General features: G+C 36.2%; 1 protein-coding gene across 2 annotated transcripts in view; it reads right to left on the bottom strand.

Moving 5' to 3' along the window:
* Positions 1-205: 205 nt before the first annotated feature.
* Positions 206-24,039, bottom strand: part of LOC139755641 (uncharacterized) — a 78,477-nt gene continuing 54,643 nt past the window's right edge. Inside the window, exons 1-15 of one of the 2 annotated variants that reach the window (XM_071674249.1) lie at positions 21,095-21,302; positions 18,866-19,051; positions 18,183-18,502; positions 16,121-16,392; positions 14,623-14,722; positions 14,047-14,233; positions 13,162-13,334; positions 11,932-12,030; positions 10,565-10,657; positions 9,834-9,985; positions 9,600-9,690; positions 7,701-7,865; positions 7,432-7,533; positions 6,283-6,385; positions 206-4,378 (exon numbers count right to left, since the gene is read on the bottom strand). In XM_071674249.1, the coding sequence (XP_071530350.1) occupies positions 3,474-4,378; positions 6,283-6,385; positions 7,432-7,533; positions 7,701-7,865; positions 9,600-9,690; positions 9,834-9,985; positions 10,565-10,657; positions 11,932-12,030; positions 13,162-13,334; positions 14,047-14,233; positions 14,623-14,722; positions 16,121-16,392; positions 18,183-18,502; positions 18,866-19,051; positions 21,095-21,209 (3,063 nt within the window). In that variant the 5' untranslated portion in view covers positions 21,210-21,302 and the 3' untranslated portion in view covers positions 206-3,473. Of the gene's footprint in view, positions 4,379-6,282; positions 6,386-7,431; positions 7,534-7,700; positions 7,866-9,599; positions 9,691-9,833; positions 9,986-10,564; positions 10,658-11,931; positions 12,031-13,161; positions 13,335-14,046; positions 14,234-14,622; positions 14,723-16,120; positions 16,393-18,182; positions 18,503-18,865; positions 19,052-21,094; positions 21,303-24,039 lie in introns of those variants that run through there. The other variant, XM_071674250.1, reaches the window with a different exon arrangement.

Below are 24,039 nucleotides of genomic sequence, written 5' to 3'. Positions count from 1 at the left end.
ACCATTGCAAACACAGCACACAATAGAAATTAAGATATGTTGTACCATGAATATAAAATTCACTACCAGTGCACACAGGTAGGAAATTGTGAATCTCATACTTTACAAATGAAAAATTATTTCCTCTTTAATCTAAGGAAAACCCTATTACACATTATCAGTACTGTACAGATCTGCTAAAGTGGGGTATGAAAACAATGAGTCATTCATTTTTCATACTTTTTACATGGAGAGCTACACTTGAGTACTGCCATCTCTTTTTTTCTGTACCATTTTCTTCTTACATATGAAGCATTTGAAACCATGTTTGTAACATTATAACATTTCAAAATAACCCTGCAAGTACAGGTAATTTCTCTGCATAACAATAAACAAAATGTAACATGCAAATTAGGGACCAATTTCAACACAGATCTCAAAATTAGATGAAGTATACTACTCTAGATCTAAATAAAGAATCTAATCATTTTTGATACATGTTAAGAAGGAAATAATCCACCATATCTTCTTCATATGGCATTTAAAGAATGATAGTGCAAACAGAATCTTCCCCAAACCTCTCTTACAATTCTTAAATTCTAATACTGTTTTGGCTTTCATTTAATGTTTTTTCATGACCTTCACAATATGAATGTGTGGAAATTCTGTGTGAACTACTTTCTATTACAGGAGGAAATATTATATAGGAATAAAAGGATATACATAAGTATACTCATAACAAAGTACAAATACATCAAATGAAAAGAAGACTAAAGAATCAAGTATGTTGAGACAGTAGACAGATAAATGGGAATTATAGACTCTTGGAGAATTGTTTAGCTAAAATAATAAAAACTAATAATACTATCCATACTATTACAAAAGGGGTGATCTCAACTGCAATCACATTTACATAGGATATTTCTCATCTGCAGAGATTAAAACTTTAGTAAAAACATTTTTGTACAAGATACTACAAAAAATTACTTACTATAAGGCACGTAATTAATGTTTAGTACCAATTCAGTTAATGCATCACAGCCATTTTCCAAAAAAACTTTGGTGAGTACTCTCAATGTTGTATTTACTCTTCACTAAAATCCTAAGTTTTTTCACATACATTTTGTCTTTTCCTAGCGCTACCTCGCAGAGGGGGAGGGTGTGTGCTATTTCATGTCTGGTGGGGTGGCGACGGGAATGGATGAAGGCAGCAAGTATAAATATGTACGTGTATATATGTATATGTCAGAGCATGTATACAGTGAAATGTATTGGTATGTATATGGGCATGAGTGGGCATTTATGTATATACATGTATGTGGGTGGGTTGGGACATTCTTTCATCTGTTTCCCTGCGCTACCTTGCTAACACAGAAGACGGCAATTAAGTATAAAAGTAATAGTGATTTTTAATTTACTTATGAAACAAACCTTAAGAAACTGGCAAAATGTTTGGAATGTTATTAGCTTCAAGCTATATCGAACACATGAGCATCAGCATATCCAGAGATACAGTTTCATACACATAAAGATATTTCAGACATCAGCATTCTTAGAAACGCAACTACAGTAATACCTTCCACACCTGAAGTGACTGGCATGCAAGGGCGATGGGTCTAGAATTTATTCAAGATATGGGAGTAAAATTGTACATATTTCACTGTGTAATTTTTATCAGTTTTCATGGACAATTTGAAAACTAGTTTTCAATAAAAGGGTACAGTTCCTCAACCATGTGGTATTTTATTTAAATCTTCATGCCATCATCTTACCCATGTAATAGTTTACTGTGAACTATACTGAATGTACACTGCCCCCCTTGTGCAAAAGAATTTAAAAAGTCCATCAATAAAATATCTTAAAATCCTTCATAATATACAAAAGGGAATTCCTTGTTCAACTGATAATTCTAGATTCTGTTCTATGATAAGATTTTGTGAATCTCGTATTTCGTTGAAAATTACTTACAAAATTGCATTCATACAAAATATTACATGAAAAAATGGTAATACAATCCATACTTCACATGTATGAATGTTTCAAAAAAGTAAACACAATAAAGTAGCCTACTATCTTAGATATATCAGGTCAGTTACTCTCCCATGTTGGTTACATGTGAATAATTTAATGGTTTGTAACATAAGAAAACACAGATATAAAGCCTATATAATTATAATAATGCTATAATGAAGCTTAATTCCATGTCAGAACATAAATACTGAATCTAATTATGTATGGAGCTATAATGAAAAATACAATGATCAGCTGACTAAAAGCAGAGAAACTTAAAAAAGTGGTGTCTCTTGGATTAAGCAGAAAACTAGGTGTTACCAGATTCCGATTGCTCAAGGTTACAACATGAGTGAAAAGTCACCTTTGGCGAGGCTGTATCATTGTTAGTGCAGTCTTGTTAAAGAACCTCTCACTTCAAAGGAGTTTACATTTCCCTGTTACTTAAAGTAGTGGAGCCTTAGGCTGCAGGAGCCTTTAGAGAGGTCCTAGATAACACCAAGACCCTTCAATTGAACTTGATCCTGAGATAATGATATATACAAACAAAAAAAAGAGTGGGAAAACCCAGAAATCTTTCAAAAAATTATTTGGAAAATTTAGTTTCATGATTATGTATAGATTTTAATCATCACAAAAGATAAAATGAATACACAAAGTGAAAGGCAAAGGCCTGTAGCCAGGCAGGGGGTAAAAATGGGAGGCTGGCTTTCCCTTCAAACTAATTACCTAGTCAGCAACCTTATGCATCCCACTTTTCTATCATTTTCTTTCCACGTCATACACAATGCATAAATGATTCTTTTTTTTCTTTTTCTTTCAGGATTCTTTTTGTTTCCCATATAAACATGATTGTGCCAAGAATAGAGGGAAAAAAGCCTCATTCACCCATGTCGATTCTTTAGCTGGCCCCACTGAGCTTTCTATGGTTATAATGGGAAATACTCTAGAAACAGCATTATAAACAAAAATATTATAAATTGATGAAAGAGATTTATTAAGTCAATCTGAAAAAACTGACTTTGAGGGCAATATTCAACAACTAAACTTGAGGTTTTCATAAACTAAATGTAAACAATGTAACTGACAATAGCTATTTATTATATTCTAAACTTGCCTATGGAACTCATGGATTTTTACCCATTAGATTTCTCCCTTTTGCAGAAACAACTTTTCTGAGGTAATTGCAAAGTATTCACATGAATAATAATAAGTTCTAATGGGAAAACAAACCACAAGAGCAGAACTAATACGAGACACAATGGCACCATCATGACAACTTACCACTACTTACAGTTACATCTGGTTCATCTTTTTGTCTAATCTTGCTTAAATTAGTTACAGTGTAAGGGATACACCTGCACTTACACGCTAATGAAACTTTAGTACTGAAGTCCTATTTTCTCAAACTGAAAAAAAAGAGTGAAGGCTATACTTTCACACATATATTAATGAACAGTTTGCATGTACCATGATAAAAAAGATCAACCAAATAATGATAACTTCTTTTTTGCTGCAGAAGGTTTCTTAGGAGAATTAGACAATAAGCTAGAAGGTGATTCAGAAATGGAGCTATTGCCCAATTCTGTCAACAATGGCAATGCAGATGCTGCACCAGTTTCCCTTATAGAAGTTTCCTGATGCTGAGTGATGACAGTCGGTATAACTGCAGGCAACCTGGTCTCAGTCACTGTCCTTTGAGGAAACATGTGAGAACCATTGACTGTACTAACATTCTGAGTTGTACTGGCAGTTAAACTTGTATCAGAGTAACCTAAGTCACTTTGTGAGGACTCTGAACCATTGCTGCTAACTTTAGAATGTCCTTCATTGATACAGAGTCCAGAGAGTTCTGGTATCACTGGAGATACACCAACCATTCCTCCTACTGCACCCACAGGTCCTTGTGATATGGTTTCACTATAGCTTGGTGGGTCTCTGCTCATGTGAGGTGAATGGAACTGTGGCCCAACAGGATGTGTAGGACTCATTCCATATACCATGTTGCCTCCAGTTCCTTGTTGCCAACTAGGTGCTGCACCAAAATGTAGCCTTCGTGGATGATAAGCAAGTGACCCATTGGCAACTAATCCTGGAACATTTGCATGCACAGCTGGGCGCTGAGTGTAATGTGGGGGGATAGGTGAATTTGAGGGTAAAATTGGTGGCACAGGTGAACGTGGTGGAATGATTGATGGAGATGGTGGGGACTGGTAGGCTGGGTGCATTGTGGCAGCAGAAGGAGATGAAGATGGGTGGATGAAGTGAGGAAGGGATGGTTGAGTAGTGGGAGACAGTGATGGTGATTGCAGAGACTTAGCAGTGTCATAACAAAGTTGCAGCATGTGTGGCGAGGAAACTACTGAGACTGTTTCACCATGGGAGATTTCTGAAAGAAAAATCATACAAATTACATTAAGGCAATCTTTTATGATGCTCATGTTCTTAAACTGATTAAAATTACAGAAAAAACGAATGATCATTTCACAATAGGAGCGAGTTGAAAAATTTGTCTTACTGTCAATAAACCATGCAGAATTCTCTCTGAACATCTGACTGTTGACTATCACTAAGAAATATAATGCTAAGAGTTTGAAGCAAGTATATTTAATGGTATAGTAGTCCCAAAGGTGCTATAAAGATGCAAGTTGTGAGCCCTAAATGTTAAAGAAATGAGGAGAGTAGATGTGTTGGTAATACAATGTATGAAGTCAAAGTGGTGAGAGAGGAGCTGACTGAGAAAGACAAGACTGTAGGAGAAAGGTGTGATAGTAAGCTAAGTATACAGAGTGAACTGAACAGGGTGTGGTGAAACGGTCTAGTCATACTGAGACGATGGACAAAGACTGACTAACAGAATATATGTGGTTCAAGTGGAAGAAGCAAGGGGATGGAAAAGACTGAGGAGATGGAAAGATGGGAGTAATAGAGGCTCTTTGAGTTAATGGGTCCTGAACATACAAGAAGGTGAGAGGCATGCATGGAATAGAGTGAACTGGTGGAGTGATGTGGTATATGCAGGCGATATGCTTTCAATAGGCTAAACCACACATGTAACATGGTTAGCGGAAATCAAGGAATGGCCTCAGAAGCTTGGCTGCAAATATGAGGTTTCAAGGAATTATACATGAAAGAGAGGGGATGTAAACAAATAAAAGTGTTCTTCATCTGTTCCCCCTAGCACTAATGAGCTATAGGAGAAATGGTGAACTAGAATGAGAAAATATTCACGTATGAGAAAATTTCTTTGAAAAGATAAAGAAACAGTCAAGAAAATATCCAAAATGATGATGAAAGATAGACATACAGCTGGCAACCTGTGGATGGTTACAAAAGATAAAGACATGATTATGCAAAAATGGTGGAACTTATTTGGAGGTACAGTTTAACATACTGGGAGTCTGTCTGAGAGTGAAACATGAATTCAGTGTAACAGGAAAACAAAAGAGAAAGCCGAGGTGAAAGTTTTACCGAGTCTATGATATGGAGTGTTAAGAGTACAAACACTGAAGAAACAGAATTAGGTAGACAGGAATGGATTCAAAAATAAATACTGGAGCAAGAGATTAAGTGTTCCTGAGGTGTGTTTGAAAGCATCAAGAAATATGAATGACTGGTTAAAAATCTGTATACACCATCTTACTAAATCATGGAAGATGATATTCTGACATAGTGCTGACATGATAATGATATATGCAAAGAATATATATTGGTCAACAAACTGAGATTCTATTTCAGCATGATGAGAGGGAACAATAATACAGGTTTAACACACATAGAGGTAAAAACAGATGGAATGGGTATATATAAGTGAGAATAATGCCTTGCAGAGGGAATTAGTGAATATATGTAAAGTTTGGTGTGTGGTGCATTTGCAAAAATTACATTAAATCATAGTATGGGAGAGTTCATGGGATATTCATTGATTACCTGACAATAAGTGCATATCAAGTTCAGGCATTTAATGTGCATCCAAAGTGAACAGTCATTACATCATTGATAGTCATTCAGTTATATGGGCAACTTATCATCTAAAATGTCTTACTGAGAACACTTTTATTTGATAAAGTTTTGTCTCTAAAATACTTGAAAAGCAGTAGCAAATTTGGAAGGACACTATAATAATATACATCCTAGGAATAAGTAAAGAAATCACTACTGAGTATAATAAAGATTCATGAAATGGAGTAAGTGAATATCATTTGAACTGTAGAATACTGATCACGTTAAATAAGATAAGCAAAATAACTATGAAGGTCTAGCTTTAATGATAAAAATTATAAGTATGCTCACTTCTTGCTTGGGCTATCTGTTCCAGAACCAAACTATAATTACGTAGCTCATTAAAAACTGTTTCCATGTCTGGACGTTGTGACGCTACCATCTCCACACAACGCTGGGGAAAAATGTCTTTAAAAGTTTTCAAAATCTAATGAGATAATTCTTTTGAAAGTCAAATATTACAAATAAATAAATCCAGCACACACAAGAAACTGTCAAAACAAAAACATTTAACTTTAAAGCTATTGACAGAACCAGAAAAACTGCGCTTACTTATATTTCTTTTGAAATTTCAAATGGCAGTCACATTGCTCCTTCAAAAAAACAAAAATTAATTAAATAATGAGATATTACAAATATCTATTACATGGATTTATTGGAAATTATATAAGCAAACATCCTTGAGCTTAAAGCTTAAAGAAGCTTCTTTCTTTAAGAGTGTGGTCTCTAATATTACCCAAAGGGCCATACAGAAGTCTGCTGGACCACACTTTCCACTAATTTCAGGAAAACATAGATGTTAAGCTTAATTCAAAACATATGGCAAGACAAAAAAATCACCATCCCCCTCTCTATCCCAGTTTGCCACATCAATATACGAGACTATTCTTGCACTTTAACACACAGCATATAGCAGTTTTGGTCTGATGCTTACCAATAATAACAAGAAAAACAGGTGCAAAGAAGGCTCTTCAAGAATCCATTTCCTTTCATATCGAAGATATGAGCATCTAAGAGGTCAATGTAGGTTATTCACATGAGAAACAGTAAGTCCTAAGTTTATCTGCATGTGATGGCAAGAACTGGGGGTAGGTAAGCCATAGCTTACAAGACTGGGGACAGATTAATGCTGGAGATATATATGATTATCTTGCATGCTTAATTCAAAGTAAAAAAATGTGGGAACAATGTTGGAAACATCTTGTCATAGGATGTTTTCTTATTTGTTAATGAGACTAATGGGGTATGAAGGTTCATGCAAAACATATCTTACTACCAGGATGCTAAGATGGCCCTCGTGGTTTTCTGCTAGGGTGTATGGTGCTGTACTACCATAATTCACAAAAAAATATGTGCTAATAGTTGATACTATTCACTAATACTTTACACAATAAGCTAAGATTATGAAAATTTCCTTAAGCAATATAAATGCATACTCACCTTCCCAATATCAAAAAGAAACTTAAATACTCCATCATCTGGCCCAACTCCATTTTTATCTCTAAGCAGCTCCTTGTCACTGGTATCATCCACAAGCTCTTTCTGCTCATAACAAAATAATCATTTAATGTCTTGCTTCTTTCAAATATGATATTACATGTCAATCCTTTAAATCTCTATACCTCATACATACACATCAATTATTTATGTCTTTATATCTCAGTAAAGTATTACAATTTCAATAACAACAGAGAAAAAAAATGACTTACCAAAAACTTTTCTCCTTCTTTTCTCTTTTCATCGTATGCTCTCAGTCCTGTGCACATTTCAAAAAGAACAATACCATAGCTATATGTATCCACTTTTACTGAAAGTTTTTTTGACCGTAAGTAATCGGATGGAAGATATGGTTTGGTACCATGGACTCGCGATACCTATCAAAAAGAGAAATATCTCTTATTGAATTCATCAAAAGTCCAGAATATTTACCAAGATCAAAAGAGAAATTAACAATAGAAAAAGTTAGAGATAATGGTTGCTTCAGACCATCTCTTTTACTACTGTACATAGACACCTGTGTTAAATATGACTCCACTCATAAATACAGCATTTTGTCCAGCTTGGCCTACCAACAAGGGACACTTTTTTAATACCTAGCTTGGTCTCTTTAATCAGGTGTGGTCAATTCTTATTCTCACTCTTTATCGATAGCTTCTAGAGTTGTCCTATACAACTAATGAAAATTTACCAACTTTTGAAATCTTGATATCTAGAGTCAGGAAACATCTATAATTTGGATGGTTTCAGACTTTAAGACCTCTATTCCAAAACTAAGAAAATTATCTCAAATTCACAGTTACCATACTAATTCTTGAGAGCACCATCACCAATAAAAATATGCCAAAATAGCTCTCTAGAACTATTTCTTTTCATAACTAAGCAGGACACCCCTGGAAATTTAGGAGGGAGTCCCCATGACCAGGGTTTATCATAAAAATTTAAAAAAATATTTGTTATATATTGGTGACATCAAAAAAGTTAAATAAAAATAAAATTATCTGGTATACTATCCATATTTGTTGCTGAAAAGACATTACTATTTATTTGGTGCACTGTAAAAGCTCAGCTTATTGCGTACTTATTGATTTTTGGTGAATCATATATCTTCATCTCTTCTGTCACCACTGATGGATTATTGATACAAAAAAGAACTTTCCCAGTGCTAACATTTACAATCTGCTAAATCATTATCACCATAATTAGTGTCCCAAAGACCATCACTTATGAACCACTAACTGATGTGGGTTGTTCACCAGGACCATACCTTCCCTCGTCATGTTAGATTGGTAACTGAAACACTAGGATTCTTTCGCAGTGCTAACTGCAGCTGCTTGTGACGAGGTATTTCTTCATAACAACAGAGTCAGCTTTTTGATTTAATCGATTTTGGCAAAAAACTAACCATTCAAGTACATTCAAAGAATAAGTTATTTGCTTGATCTCTGAGAAGGCTTGCTTGACTTCAAACAGGTTTTCTTTGAGATGGAAGGTTGTGATATTGAAAAATCTTAGATCAACCAAAACCAAGCTCCTTGGGATATGATGTCAGACTTATAAGAACCATCATACAGCATATGAAAAAGAGCTCAGATTGAATGTCAAAATCTATGAAGGACTTTCTCTCTACAAGACAAACTGGTCTTTAAAGCAGATTCCACAGATGCTACCTTGTCCAATCAGTGTTATGTGTAAGAGGAGAGTGACTCAGTGTACTTGTGGATTGAATGCCAGCAACCCACATGTAGGCTGAGTAAAGAGAAAGATACCAGGACCTGGGAAGGAATTTGACAGCCACTTCACTTGTAGCTCACCGCACTATCACAAATCCTGCTAATACTCACACTGTAGTACCCCCCTTGCAAGTTGATGCCTGACCCCTACTCTTTAATTTTCTTTTATCAGAAAACTGTGCCTGCATGTGTGTGTATTACCTATTTGTACTGTACAGGGAGATAGTTTTACACTCATGTGGAAGGTCAGTTGCTGCTAGCTAATGACGTGGCTTTGGTGGTGAATTAATTCACTGATAGTGGAATGAATCTGGAGACAAAGGTCTACTACCTTTTGGAACAACTTGCAAACTAAATATCAAAACATTATAAACTTACCTTCATACTAGTTGACTGGCTCTTTCCTTCTCTTGCTAAACCAAAGTCACCTAACTTGGGCTCATAGTTCTGGTCCAGTAATATATTAGCACTGTTGAAATGAGATAACATAATAAGAATATTCAGCTCACTTGAAAAACATACTCCAAACAAATCATACGTAATAAATTTTCATACATAAATCTACTTAAATTTTCTGTTTAAAGTTCAGAAAAATTCAAAATCTGGACTCACCTCTTTACATCACCATGGATAAGAGGCTTTTCCTTAACAGTATGCAGGAATTGTAAAGCTCGTGCTGTGCCCCATGCAATTCTGAAACGTTGCAACCAGGTCAATGGAGAGGTAGCCCCCAGTGGTGGTCCTTCACCAAAAGCCTCAATTTTCTGGAATTTCATTAGATTTACATTATATGATGATGGAACTTTACAATGAATGCTTACTAGACATGACAGATGAATTCTTTCATTTTAGCAATGTTCTTAAGCTCCATTCCCATTTACATGGACTGGCTGAGGTAGCTTTCTTCAGATAAATCAAATATGTAAATACAATGTCACCATTCCTTTATCTCTAGAATATGTTTATCTAATTTCAATAAGATAGCTAACATCAAAGTCAAGAGTACTGAAAAATTATTCCTTCAAGCACTGGCCAGGGTTAAAAGGTCATCTCACCAGGATTGGTGATATCAAAATCTTAATTACTAAAATAATATTACATGCCTTTTGAATAGCCATGGCTCTTAGAACCAACTAAAACCAGCACATTATATATGACAAAATCTTAGTGTGATGATAAGGAATTTCAACCCTTAAACTACTGTAATCATAAAATGATGAGCACATTGTATAGTTTTGCCAAAAGATGAAAATTAAGGAAACAATATAACATAATTCCAGTGCTGAAACAGTTAAATATAACTTGCCCTACACTGAACTCTGAAACAGTTGAATATAACTTACCCTACACTGAAGTCTATCCTCAAGTGATCCATTAGGCATAAACTGGTAAACTAAGCATGGAGACAGTTCATGGTCTGTAGAACAACCATAAACCTGCAAAATGAAATATATCTAAGCCAGAATCAAAGTAGAAAACATGTTACTGTATAAGCCAAAATCTTAAGAAAACTTCAGAAAACTTTCAATGAAACTCTTTCACATGAACATTTCTGTGATACTGTATATGTATTCTATATCTACTAGCAAAGAAAGACCCATCTCTATAACATATCCTATAACCATGAAAAAGCTATCTAAATCAATTAACTAACATAAACTCTGGGACTTCTACAGCACTAAGGGTCAACCACATCAATTTGCTGGGAACAGAGATCATGAAGATCATGGGAATTTCACAGTAAACTTTGAGGGTTTTAGAAATGTGACTTTTGAGGGTGATTCTGGCTTAGCAGCCAGCTCAGAAGTTGGTCAACCCTTCTTTTTCCTCTTGTCAAGTATTTTTTCATATGAGGATATTAGCACTAGAGTGAGGCAGGTTATTTAGTATGAGTTATATTACATGAATAGAATCCTTATGAGCAGAAGCAAGTCACAAAAAGGGTGAGAGGGTTAAGGTCCTGGTTGCATTGATGAGTATGTGGAAAGAGAAATCTCTATGAGAAAAAAGATGTGTATGTCTGAAAGTACATCAGTCATGACAGTATTGTATGGATATGAGACGTGGGCCTAAGACAAAACTGAACAGAACTGAGTGGATGTACTGGAAATGAATGCATGAGGAAAATATGTGTATGAAAGATTGATCAAATAAGAAAATTATGGGGAAAAAAAAGGTGTAATAATAAAAGGACAATGTATAAGAGAGACGAAGAGAGTCTTGTAAATAGTTTCAAGATATGGAAAAGATGACTAAGAAGAGGTCAATTAAGAGGATAAATGTGCTAAAAGTGGAGAGAATATGGAAAAGGGAGAAACTGAGAAGGGGAAAGGATATAGTGAAAGATGCACCAAGTTACTAGAGCCTGAATATGCTGGAGGGACTGAGGCATGCATGGGGTAGAGTGAAATGAAGCAATGTGGTATACAGGGGATGATAAGCTATCAATAGGCTGCACCAGGGGATATGAAGCAGTCAGGGGAAACAAAAGAAAGGTCTATGGGGCCTGCTTGCAGATAGGGGAGGTGAGGTTTCAATGCTTTATACATGACAGCTATGGAGTAAATGCAAGCAAATGAGGCTGTTCTTTGTCCATTCCCAGCCCTACCTCACTAATGCAGGAAACAGTGAGCAAGTATGAAATAAAAGAAAAATATATAAAAGTTAATACATTCCTTCAAAGCAGACTACCATAAAGCCAACAGTTTACCTGCAGAATATTGTCATGGCGATAAGACTGCAGCAGCTTTAATTCCTCCAGACTCTGTGTTATGTGCAGTCGAGTGTTATCCAATGATGCACTGCCATGCTGAAATTAAGTACAGTTTCCATGTGACGTACTGATAATTTGTGTGAAAGCCCTAAAACCAACTCATATTACATTCTGAGGGAGTTCATCACTGGAACCCACTTAGACAAAGAATCATAATTAGTATTCCACTTCTGAGACCAACTAGATGAATGTCTATTGGAACATAAAAAGAATTCAACACAATGATTTTAAACAATGCTTACATGATAAAAGCTACTTTTCCTACTATGATAATTCAAACTGAGACAGACCAACAGTCTTGATGAGAGAGTCTGCATTGTCTGTCATCCTTAACTGTAACTAATGCTAATGCAGCTGGAAAGCCAGTTCAGCACTTGTTTCAAAATAGTCAAATACTTCTGGGTGATAAATAAATGACAATAAGAGACTAGTGAATTAGCAAAAGTCTACACTTGTATGAGGTTTTCAATATACAAAATTGGAAGCTACCAAGAACATTCCCAGCCTCAGACACTCATTTCTTGTATTCCATCATGTATTCAGAATTCCATACTACACTAGTTTCTCTGTATCTCCAATCCCCACTTGCAAATCATGTCTTGCACCCATATCAGAAATGAAAAATGCACTGGGGATGTACATGATTCAAAAATTACCATAACCTTAGGTAAAGACTTAAATCTAAACCTGAGGTCCCACCCAATCACCATCTGGATATCTAATAATCTTTTTTTTCTGCACCTAATAGCCTTTCCTGTGTTAGTATGGCAGAATCAAGAACAAAAAAACAATAACCTTACCCTTAAGCATTTAAGCTCTCATGTATAATATACCTAAACCTGAGCCTACCATCTACACCTAAAATATATAGATATACTTGTATGCAAGGCTTGATGGTGTACATTTAAGCCTAAAGAGAAACTTGAAGCTAAATTTCTTTGCATCACATACTACACCCACAATTTTATTTTCAATTTTATCTATTTGCCCAATTCTTACCAAATTTACTAAAGTTAACCATCCCTACTGCTCTCATTCTTGACATATCAGTGCCAAAGACATCATACAGGTTTTTTACATATGCACTTTACTTTCTTTGTATTCATCTAACCTTAGTGAACCCCAAAATCTTCTTTCATGTGCAATTCTATTTCCAATTTCACTTACAGGTTCGATCCTCTTAATGGCAACTTCTGTGTTTTTCCAGTTGCCTTTATACACAGTACCAAAACCCCCACGACCCAAGAGATGATCCCGACTCCAAAGTGCAGTAGCCTCCTCTAATTCTTTGTATGGAATTACTGGTACACTGGTACTGTGGCTTGATGAATCTGAAGCATCTGTGGTTCATGAAAATAATGGTGAAATTACAAATACACTGTAAAGAAATACTTTGTCAAGAGCTTGTTTATCAATAATAACATTGGCAAAGAAAAAATCCTTGAGTCAAGGAAAAGCATATTTCTAGGTAGACCCCAGATTTGCCCTCATACTGTAGTTCTCTCGTGAACAATTGGTTCCCTCATTGCAAACCACATGCTTAATTTTACGACAGTCACCTTAATGCACACAAAATATTTAACTATAGTGTCTTGATGGTAGTCTGAATAGTCTGCTTAAAACTGAAGCTGTAATAATCATCTAAGCTATACACACCTCATGCTACTAACTATGACATTACAACACTAAAGCCTCACTCTTCTATATAACTTTTAGACCTGGGCCAAAAGAAGACCAAACTCCTCTAGGAAAGGTAGGCCAAACAATGAGGGTAGTGCAAGTGAGAAGTTCAGCTTAAAAACATACTTTGAAGACTTAATTACATAAAATTACTGAAGTAATTGAAAGGGGAGATTTTATAAAAAAAAAGAAATATCTACAGCTACCACGAGACAAACAAACATATCTATGCTAGCTTTCTCTTAAAGAGAATCAAATAAGAGATCCCACTCTTAATAAGGTTTTTACATGATAATCTTCCAAGTTGCCATTTTACGGAAATGGAAACACACAACTTTAGTCACAAAAAACTGGGTAGAAACTTGAACTTACTAGAAATTTTGCGATGTCGTTCAGCACCTGGGTAATCCATGATCTGTCCCTGTGGATTCTGAAGTGGACAAACAGCCAATGGGGGTTCAGTCTTGGTAACTGATACACCTCCAGTGGTGTTGGTGGATCTAGTTACGTCATTGGCACCAGCTAAACGAGCTGCCTCTTTTTCTCCTTTTTCCTTTAGCTATGAATATGAATTAAAATTAGTCCATTAGTAAGTAATTGTTTTACTTCTCATGTCCATCAATAATGTAATGAAAAGGTTAGCGTAAATTTCAGAAAACCAGTTTTGTGGAATGAAAGTTTCTAATGCAATATGAGTGTAATTATAGATACAAGCGATACAGCAGTTTCCAAGCTCCAAGAGTTAGAAGGTGACATAAAGCCGAATATAAAAAATAGAGATAGGATAGAAAATTATTCACATTTCAGTAATGCACTCAATAAAAATAAGCCATCCAGCTACTGAGAGAAAGTGCAAGAAATACAAGACAAACATATAATAAAAAGCCTAACAATACTAAAGATATGGTGAATATAAGCAGACATCAGGAGAAATGGTACAATACAAACCTTTTCTATGTAGTCTTTCTCAGGATCATAGTGAGATGCTTTGAGTATGGTTTTCAATTCCTCTGCATTATTATCCTCACAAGAAACCTCAGCAAATGCCCTAAAAATAGAAGAATACAATCAAGATATATCAAGAGTATGATGAAATATGGCAATGTGGCCCTAATGGATGAGCCTGCTGTTGAATTTCTCATGAAGGAAATAACAGTGCTGTTGATTGATTAGTTATAATCTTTAATGTGTGCTTGGGTAAAGGTGAGGTACCTGGGGACTGATGGAATGCCTGCATGGTGTCACTGTGTAAGGGCAAGGGGAAAGAGTGAATGTTCTAATTACAGAGGTGTAAGGTTGCTGAGGATGACCTGATGGTGTTGTATGGATGTGAGGCATAGGCCCTAAATAAAATGAGCAGAAAAGGGTGCTGGAAATGAAATGCTTGAGGATAATATGTGGTGGGAGAAGAGCTGATCGAGTAAGAAATGATAGGGTAAAATATAGGTGTGTTGGTACAGCGAGTATGTTTGAGGAAAGTGAAGTGGGTGTGCTGAACTAGTTTGAAAATATAGAGGAAATGAGAAGGGAGAGGCTGGGAGGTTATACATCAGAAGTGGAGGGAAAAAGGAGAAATAAGAGACTGAGGACAAGATAGAAGGATGGAGTGGAAATGCTTTGAGTTTTCAAGTCTGAACATGTGGCTGGATGTGAGGCATGCACAGGATACAGCAAACCTGGGCAATGTGGTATACAGGAGATGTGCTTTCAATGGGCTCAATCAGGACATATAAAGCAGTCAAGAGAAACCATAGAAAAGTCTGTGGGGCTTGGCTGTAGACAGGGGGCTTTAATTTTGGTACATTAGCATGACAGAGTTAATGAGAACAAAGTCATATCTAAAACCATCTACCTATCTATCTATATCTCTGAAGCCTGTTCCCATCTGGAACTACCTCAAGCAGGTGGCCACGGCAAAAGAGTTTCATAACTAGTGAATCCAGTACCACTTCTTAGTCTTTACTGCCTCACCCTTTATAGGCCACTAGCAGAGGGTAACTCTACAGCAGTGTTTACAGAGGCTCCAACCACATGTTCCAAATGACTACTTATCTAAAACATAACTTACACTAGAAGATATTCATTCAAGTCTTTTTTCTAATAACATGCTATCCAGCCCAGATGGTAAGATACAGTACTAGAAATGCAGATAAGTTCAATTTTCTTTTTGCATTAGTTAGTAGACTAGAAGCTACTATATCAATGTGTTTGTCTCCAACTTTTTTTCGGAGGGCTCTGAAACTTAGTAAAAAATAAAACTAACAAGTAATCTGATGAGCCAGTAATGAGTTGTTCCAGCATAACACAAAGAACAACTAAAAGCTCTAATTCTGAGAGTGGTAACACAATCCAGTAAAGGTCCCATACATGTAACCACTTACAATCCAAACACACAATAATTGAGTACCACAAGCAAGAAAACAGCATGAGACATGATTAATCTTACCCATTAATTTCATTATTATTAATTTTCTTATCTGTTTCCAAAGTACTACCATGGTTAGGAACCAATCTATGTCGTTGCTGATTAGCCAATGAAGGTCTTGCTTTTACAGTTGAGGGAGTTGTACATGTTGGGTAAAGGAAGGTCTCAGGTACTTTAGGAGACACTGGATGAGAGCTGGAATCACTGGCTCCATGATTGAGATTATGAGAATCATAGTTGTACAAAGGGCTAACAAGAGCACATGCACCTTCAGTCATTCCATCTGCATCATCCTGCAAGTGACAAAAATTATGTGAAGGTTACAGCACCCTTTTCATTATTTCTTATTGGGAATTCTCCTTTATGATAAGTTTGTCTTTACAGCTATTTACATTCATTAATGATTAATGTTGCATTTCAAATCCATCTTATTTCTCCATCACTGCTGATGCCTATAAACGTGGAGAAACCCAAAAATACTTTCAGAAAAGTTTTAAAAACTTTGCAAGCAATCATTCAAAGGAACCAGTCACTAGCATATAAAATGCAGATCAGACCTACCTTTAGTAGGATACTGAAGCACTCATCATACACATCATCTGAAATTATTTGAAAATACATCCAATGGTGACCAAGAACTGAATTCAAATGAAAACTTAACCAGTCATTGCTGCATAAAACATTGGTCAGACCAATCTATTTCTGGTGGAATGATGAAGGGCTTACCAATATACATCAAAATATGAAGTTACATAAACATACATCAAATAGTGGCTAAGAAGTGAAGTCAGATATACAATTTAACCAAGGTTTGAACATTCATTCATACTTGGACATGAATATGGATGTCAAAGTCAGCAGGATAACTTTTGCTCTACTTTGTACGGACAAACTAAAAACAGGATATCGTAACAATGTGTTCAGCACAACTGTTTTTCAATTTCTAAGGGAAGTGACAGAACAAGAAGCTAATTGAGGAGTGTTCATCCTCCCTTGAGACTCAGTGGTCTCATTGTGCATGGATGTAATCAGAATGAGATGGGAAGGACAGGCAACAGGCATTGGGAGACGAACCTGGATGCTCTGGCTCTGAGTAAAATCAAACTCAAGTGGAAGGGGTAAGAATGAGAAGGATTAAGTACACTCAAGCACACATCTTTCATGAGAATACATTTTGCAAACCTGGAGACCCCAATCCTGCCAGCTTCACATGCTGGTAAAGGGCTATGAACCATAAAGTAGACTTGCCATCCCAGCCTATTTCAACTAAAGTGCATTATAAAATCCAAAATCCAGTGATACATTCTTTTAATTTCATCTTGCCCTTATTTTCAGCCATCTCATTAAGACCCATTTTATTACTCCAACATTTAATACTGTATTACTTTCATTACTGCACCTAAAAAGAAATATTTAGGACTGAGAAATTTCCACACATTCTTGATATATTTTTTCATACTTGATTACCATTTCCGGCATTAGTAAGGTAGCAACAGGAATAAACAAAGAAAGGTCACAACTGCTCACAGCCATGTTCTAGCTATCATGTGTAATGTACTGAAACCACAGCTCCCTATCCGCAACCAGGGCCCACAAACCTTTGCATGGTTTACTCAGGACACTTCATATGCCCTGGTTTAGTCCACTGACACCACGCCAACTCCAGAATACGAACTCATTCCAATTCACTCTATCCTGTGCATACCTTTCATCCTCCTGCTTGCTCAGGCCCCAATTGCTCAAAACCTTTTTTACTCAGCCCTTCCACTTCTACAATCTAAAGAACATCATGAAATAAGTCCAAAAAAGAAAGGCTAACTTCTTCAACTGTTTACTCTCAGCATGATAAAACTGCTTTGTCCATGAATAATCCGTCATATACCTTCAACTACCATGTAGCAGAAGATTTGGGGAGCTCTTATTATACCTGTAGTACAGAAAAACAACAGTTGGTACCAACAACAAAATCTTGCCAAAGCCATCTGCTGTCACTGGCATGACTTGGAGGAGGGTAGATGATTTCACAATGAATTCTTTATTTCTTTTTTGAGACTTAAAGCTACATTTAGCACTCTAAACTTACCTTCTGTGACTGAGGTTGCTGTCTTGTATGAACAGACAATGTTTGCTGTTTTGTACTACTGGTGGGCCTTGCTGATGCTCCCAATACAGAATTGTTATGGATGACTCTCGGTGATGTTCCTAATGTAGAGTTATTATGGTTGGATATGGAAGTTTCCAATACAGATGCTTGTGTATTATTACTACTAGGTCTGATAACTCTTTCTGATTCCTGAGAGTTCCTTACAACTACTACACCACCTACTGGTCGGCTCTTCTCACAAAATATTCCTGTGGTGCGACGCTCTGCATCAGTGAACAGTTTGTGATATTTCACAGATACTGTAAAAATCAAAAGAATGTTAGATATTTTCAGTGTACAAAAATAAATGTGGGATAATGAGTATCAACAAGAAAGCTGTACACAGAAAACTAGTAAATGATTTATATGAACAATTATACAAGCCAATGTAGCTGTCTTTTCTTTCTGCCTCAACAAGTGGGCCTGTTGGCTTTCAGTCCACAAACATACAATACCTCCATCTCATACATAATACTTGACAAAACATAACTCATATGACTTGTTCTTCAAAATAATAATCTCCTGTGGTAAGCACTACACCCTAGCCCTGGCAAAATCTCAGTATGAGTAATCGTACATACCAACGAAACATAAAAACTCTGTAAGACTAACATAAAACTTACCACAAGACTTTAGGACTCTCATTGCCCGAAAGTGTTCCATTTGCCACAGAAGAAGGAAGAGCTCATTGACTGTGTGATTTTGTTGACCCCACACTTGCAAGAGACGATTAGTAGGTGAGTCTCCACAGCGTTCAGCTCGTCGATATTCATCAAGGTCACACCATTTCAATTCCATATACATACCGCCTGAAATGCACATATATCTGCTGTGACATTCATATTTGATAACAAGAAATACTTAAGAAAAAAATTCTTTTGATAACCCAGCCAGAATTTTTTTCCACCAACACAATACATTGTACATATGCATCATATCAGCCCAGTATTACATTGTACAGATGCATCATATCATACACTAGGCTGAGAAGTCCTTCTATGTCACCAGTGTAAAATATAGTTTTGTAAACTGCCCAAAAACATTACGGGGATTTCAAGAAAAGAAATGTTGTGCTTTACAATTTTTGGAAAATCTATTTTACCACATTTACTAAATAATACCTCATAATTAGGTATGTACTGGAAGTTTCCAAAGAATGCTACTAAACTATTGAATAAAAGAAGGTAAAGTTTTTTCCTTCATTTTCTTGAACTGTACAGGGATTTAAAGGAATTTTCCATTTTCTTGAACTATAAAGGAATTCTCAAGGAGTCAAAATGAGGGAAACATAATGGCCACTGTGGAGATGCTTTTGAAAACATTGCATAACACATCTGTTTCAACAACGTGGCAAATCAAATGAACACAAAATATTCTTTAATAGACAATCATAACATATAAAATTTAGCCCAAAAGTGTCTCAAATGAAAAGGTCCATGAAGAATTACATCATATTCTAGTACTGTACTTACATGCTTATTAATATATCATTTACAGAAGTGAATATTAGTAATGAGAGTAACAAGCATTGTTCTCTACGAAATATAGTCTACTCTCCAACTGTCATGTCATGAAACCAAAGCCTCCAAAGCACAACCAGGCTCCACAGATCTTTCCATGGTTTCCTTGAACGTTTCATTGATAATAATAACATTTCATTTATTATACTTAACCATCATCTCCCGCGTTAGCGAGGTAGTGCAAGGAAAGAGACGAGGCATGGCTCAACCCACCCACGTACACATGTATATAAATAAACGCCCACACATGCACATATAAATTTCAACATATACATACATATACATACACAGACATATACATATATACATACATACATATCCATACTTGCTGCCTTCATCCATGAAACAACTTAGCAATACTGAAAAGTCGAGAGTTTGAGCATTACAAGTGTGGGAAGAGTAGCTTACGTCTCACATGCACCCTGTTTCCAACCAGATGATTCAGATGCCTCCAGCTACACCCCTAGTGCTATCTCCTAGTGATTCAGTGTAATCTTTGCCACTTTATATGGGGATGTGACCTAAGCATAAATAATCATCTGGACCCAACTGAGTTCACAGCACATGCACTAATATTTTGTGAATTTCTAATGCCCCCTGTGAAAATTTTGGGATGTAACAGTAACTAGCTTTAAAGGAATTGCCCATCCTCCCCAGTATATTGAGGGCTACTACCAAATAATGATGTTATACTAAAGTTCATATTTCACCTGTTTCACTCTGTATTCTAGAGAGAGAACACAAACCATACTAAAATGATCAAAGCCAATGAGAGTTTTGGAAAGAGCGTTAAGCATATATTTTCATGAAATTATTTTGCATAACCTGCATCCTACCCTTCATAGTGGACGAAGTGCACTTATGAGGTAAAACTTCTCTATTGTTTCATAAAAAGCCTTGAAACTGTAAGCTTAAATGTATTTTCATACAGTCTGGAAAACGCGAGATTCTCGGAGCTGGAAAGGAATCCCAACCGAGGTGGTATGGGGGTTCATACCATCTAATACGACACACATGATTAATCGGTCCTTCTCAAGCGTTTCTATAATCGCATGAAGCTATGTAATGCATCTAAAGCATAAGTAACTATCTCTCAAAAGTAGTACTAATGCACATCTCATGAAAACTTTCCATGACATTTTCATACACAAGGTGTTAGTCTGCTTTATTACCCGGACCTCAAAGGTAACCGCAGATATTATACATATCTAAGATATTTTCAAACGTACAACACATTTCCGATTATAAAACTTTGGTTAATGTAATTAGGGAAGCTGCATTAAGAAAAAAAAAGACATTCTCAATTACATATGATAAGAGGGCACTACCTACCCAGCTTTTCCCAGGAATTATCTGAATCGAGGATGTTACATAATTGTTTTCTCTCTAAATATGGTAAATCATACACGTATTTCACCTCCCGGGATCTGTCAGAAGCACGCGACATTTTGAAAAATATTTCAACAAGTCAAAACACCTGTTGATTCTTCCTCTCCTTGGCAATGTTTACACCAGGGTCGTCTCTCACACTGTTGCCAACTCCGAGTCTCAGTCAAAACACCAGGATCTTTAATTCAATTACCAAATGCATCAAAGGGCAATTTTCTTCACATCAGTGCATACCTCTCTGCATATCATGTCTCACATTATCTTTATTTCTCTATGATGATCAGCTCATTGATGTTTATCTCGGGAGCACGTTACATTTCAATGAAAATCAGGTCATGATGATGAAGGATGACGGTGTACAGGACATTTCTCTGAACTTTAGGAAAATGAACTCTATAATCTATTCTTTTAAAAGGCTTGTTTTGAAGCCTCGATGCCTTGATAAAACTCCAGTGGCATAAAAAGATGAATAAAAATAGGTAAACGAAGTACTCATAGATAGATATTTTCGTTATATATATATATATATATATATATATATATATATATATATATATATATATATATATATAGGGATAAATATAACAAGGAAAATTAATATAAAAGATTTGTTGCTAGCCCTTTAAAAGATTTGTTGCTAGCACTTTAAATCTATTTATCACACTCCCATGTTGGCAATACTAGTGACGCGGAGGAATACGGGGATTACCAACACAATACTGTGTTGTCCCCTTGATTTGCGCAAGATTCTCACCAGTGTGTAGCCTTTCTGGGCTAACCTCTGAGTACGAATTAGAGAGATGTTACACAATGGTTAGGATATGAACGAAGAGTTAAGATGATTCGTTTTGAATTGTCTTCAATTAATTCATTTAATAATGATCGTCACGAGATCGCCCAGAATGTTTGTCATTTTTCCGTCTTGTCAATTTTTTTTTTTTTGCAATGTACTTGGCTCTAGTTAAATCCAACACATTCTAGGAAGACGATTTACCTTTGAAATATCAAAGTATGCAAATTATAAACTTAAGGATGCGAATATATCTGGATTAGGTTGTACACTTGGCGATTATGAAGATGAGCACAGCATCATATGTACCAACATATTAATCAAGACATGCTGTTGAAACTTCCTCTGAAGATTTAGATCTTTTTTTCTACTGGGAGGCAACATATGTATTACGAAATCACTGATTTCCTCGTCTGGTTATTGGCAATTCAAACTAGTATTGAAAGTAAAGTTCATTAGGTCCATGCATCCACCAAGGAAGCCCTCCCGTGCCTGACTAATCAGAGCTTTCCAATGAATTTGACACTTGAGTATCAGAGGTCGCTGGTCGTTAAACCCAACAAAGTATCTAACAAGCAATAAAATCGCATCAATAATTTTTTTTGGCTTTCACTTTTTACACAATAGTACACGAGCTAACCCGTGCCAGTAATGGCACCTTGAGCACACACATGTGCGTCATTAATGTCACCCCGAGCACACTCAACTGTGCCATTGATGGCACCTCGAACACACACACACACACACACACACACACACACACACACACACACACGTGTGACATGAATGACGTCCCTGAAAACAAGTTATCAGTGACAAGAGCCAGTGTCAAGATTAGTCATGGCAAATCTATACACACACACAGACAAATGAATAACAGTAAGAAATTAACATAATGAAGAAAAGGAAATAACAGAATTGGAATGTGCCTTACTAAAAGGTTTATTCACTAGAAATGACAGAAAAATGCTCTCTTCTGTTCTCTTAGGCTTACGTATAGTGAATAATTGTAAAGCAATCAGAAAATATATCGAACTTTAAATCGTTTTAAAGCTTAACTAAGTGATACGAGTACATAAAAGGCGTCTAAACTTCGGAGGCGACACTAAAGCTTTAGTAAATGGAAAAGAGAAAAAGAGAAGAAGAGAACGCGCGTGTGTGTGTGCGTGTGTGTGTGTCCTTGGTGTGGTCATTTTTAAGGGCAGGGTGATAAGACCACACATATAATCACAGTCTGAGGATTGTCAGTCCCCCCCCCCACACACACAAGGAGAAAAAAAGGAGGAAAAAATAGAGATCATATTGAGCATCGCTGGTGAATTAGGTGCTGTTCTTCAACATTTAAACTGGACTATGCATGCGACGGTGATAGTCCATTGTTTATACCATCCATGGCGTATCGAATTGGAACTCATAAGCAAAACAATAAAGATAGATACTTTTCAGTGGTTCAGACAACAGGTTATTGTACAAGATTTAGTTGACACTACACTTTTCTTGTCTGTTCTGACGTTAAGTATAGCCAATTCCTCTTCAAACGAAGTAGTTCCCTTTCGATATTCTGTTCTTTCTTCTCTAACTACAAACATTTTACTGTCCTTGACGTAACTCATATCTTTTACTGTCCTTGACGTAACTCTTATCATATCTTTTACTGTCGACGTAACTCTTATTTCATCTCGGTATTTCTCTCAATAACTTCGTGCATCAAGAAGGTAATTCTCTCTCGGGGTGTTGTGAAACAGAGTGCATCTGTCCTCATGTTTTGAAGATCTTCGCTTCTTAATTTTTAACTAGTCTTCTTCCTCTTTTTGGCTTCATTTCAAAAGACAACACTCAATCTTCTTTTTGGAAACATACATTGGTGCAGAATATTTCGAAGCAGACTGACACCTCTAACCCATCAGGCAATGGTCATGTGGCTTTGAAGGTTACCTCCTTCAAAGCCCATCACTCTCTCTTTTGGCCAGAAAGCTAAAGACTCAACCCAATGCCTAGGTTAAGCATCTTGATGTTCACTGTCTTCGATCCTCTGTATGGCTCTCGTCAGGCGAAATTATCATATTACTCAGGTCTGGTTAACCTCTCTAAAAGCCTT

Source organism: Panulirus ornatus, chromosome 19 (genome assembly GCF_036320965.1).
Source record: "Panulirus ornatus isolate Po-2019 chromosome 19, ASM3632096v1, whole genome shotgun sequence".
Taxonomy (NCBI): Eukaryota; Metazoa; Arthropoda; class Malacostraca; order Decapoda; family Palinuridae; genus Panulirus; species Panulirus ornatus.
Note: the sequence above shows the minus strand (reverse complement) of the source record. Positions and strands in the feature narration are given on the sequence as shown.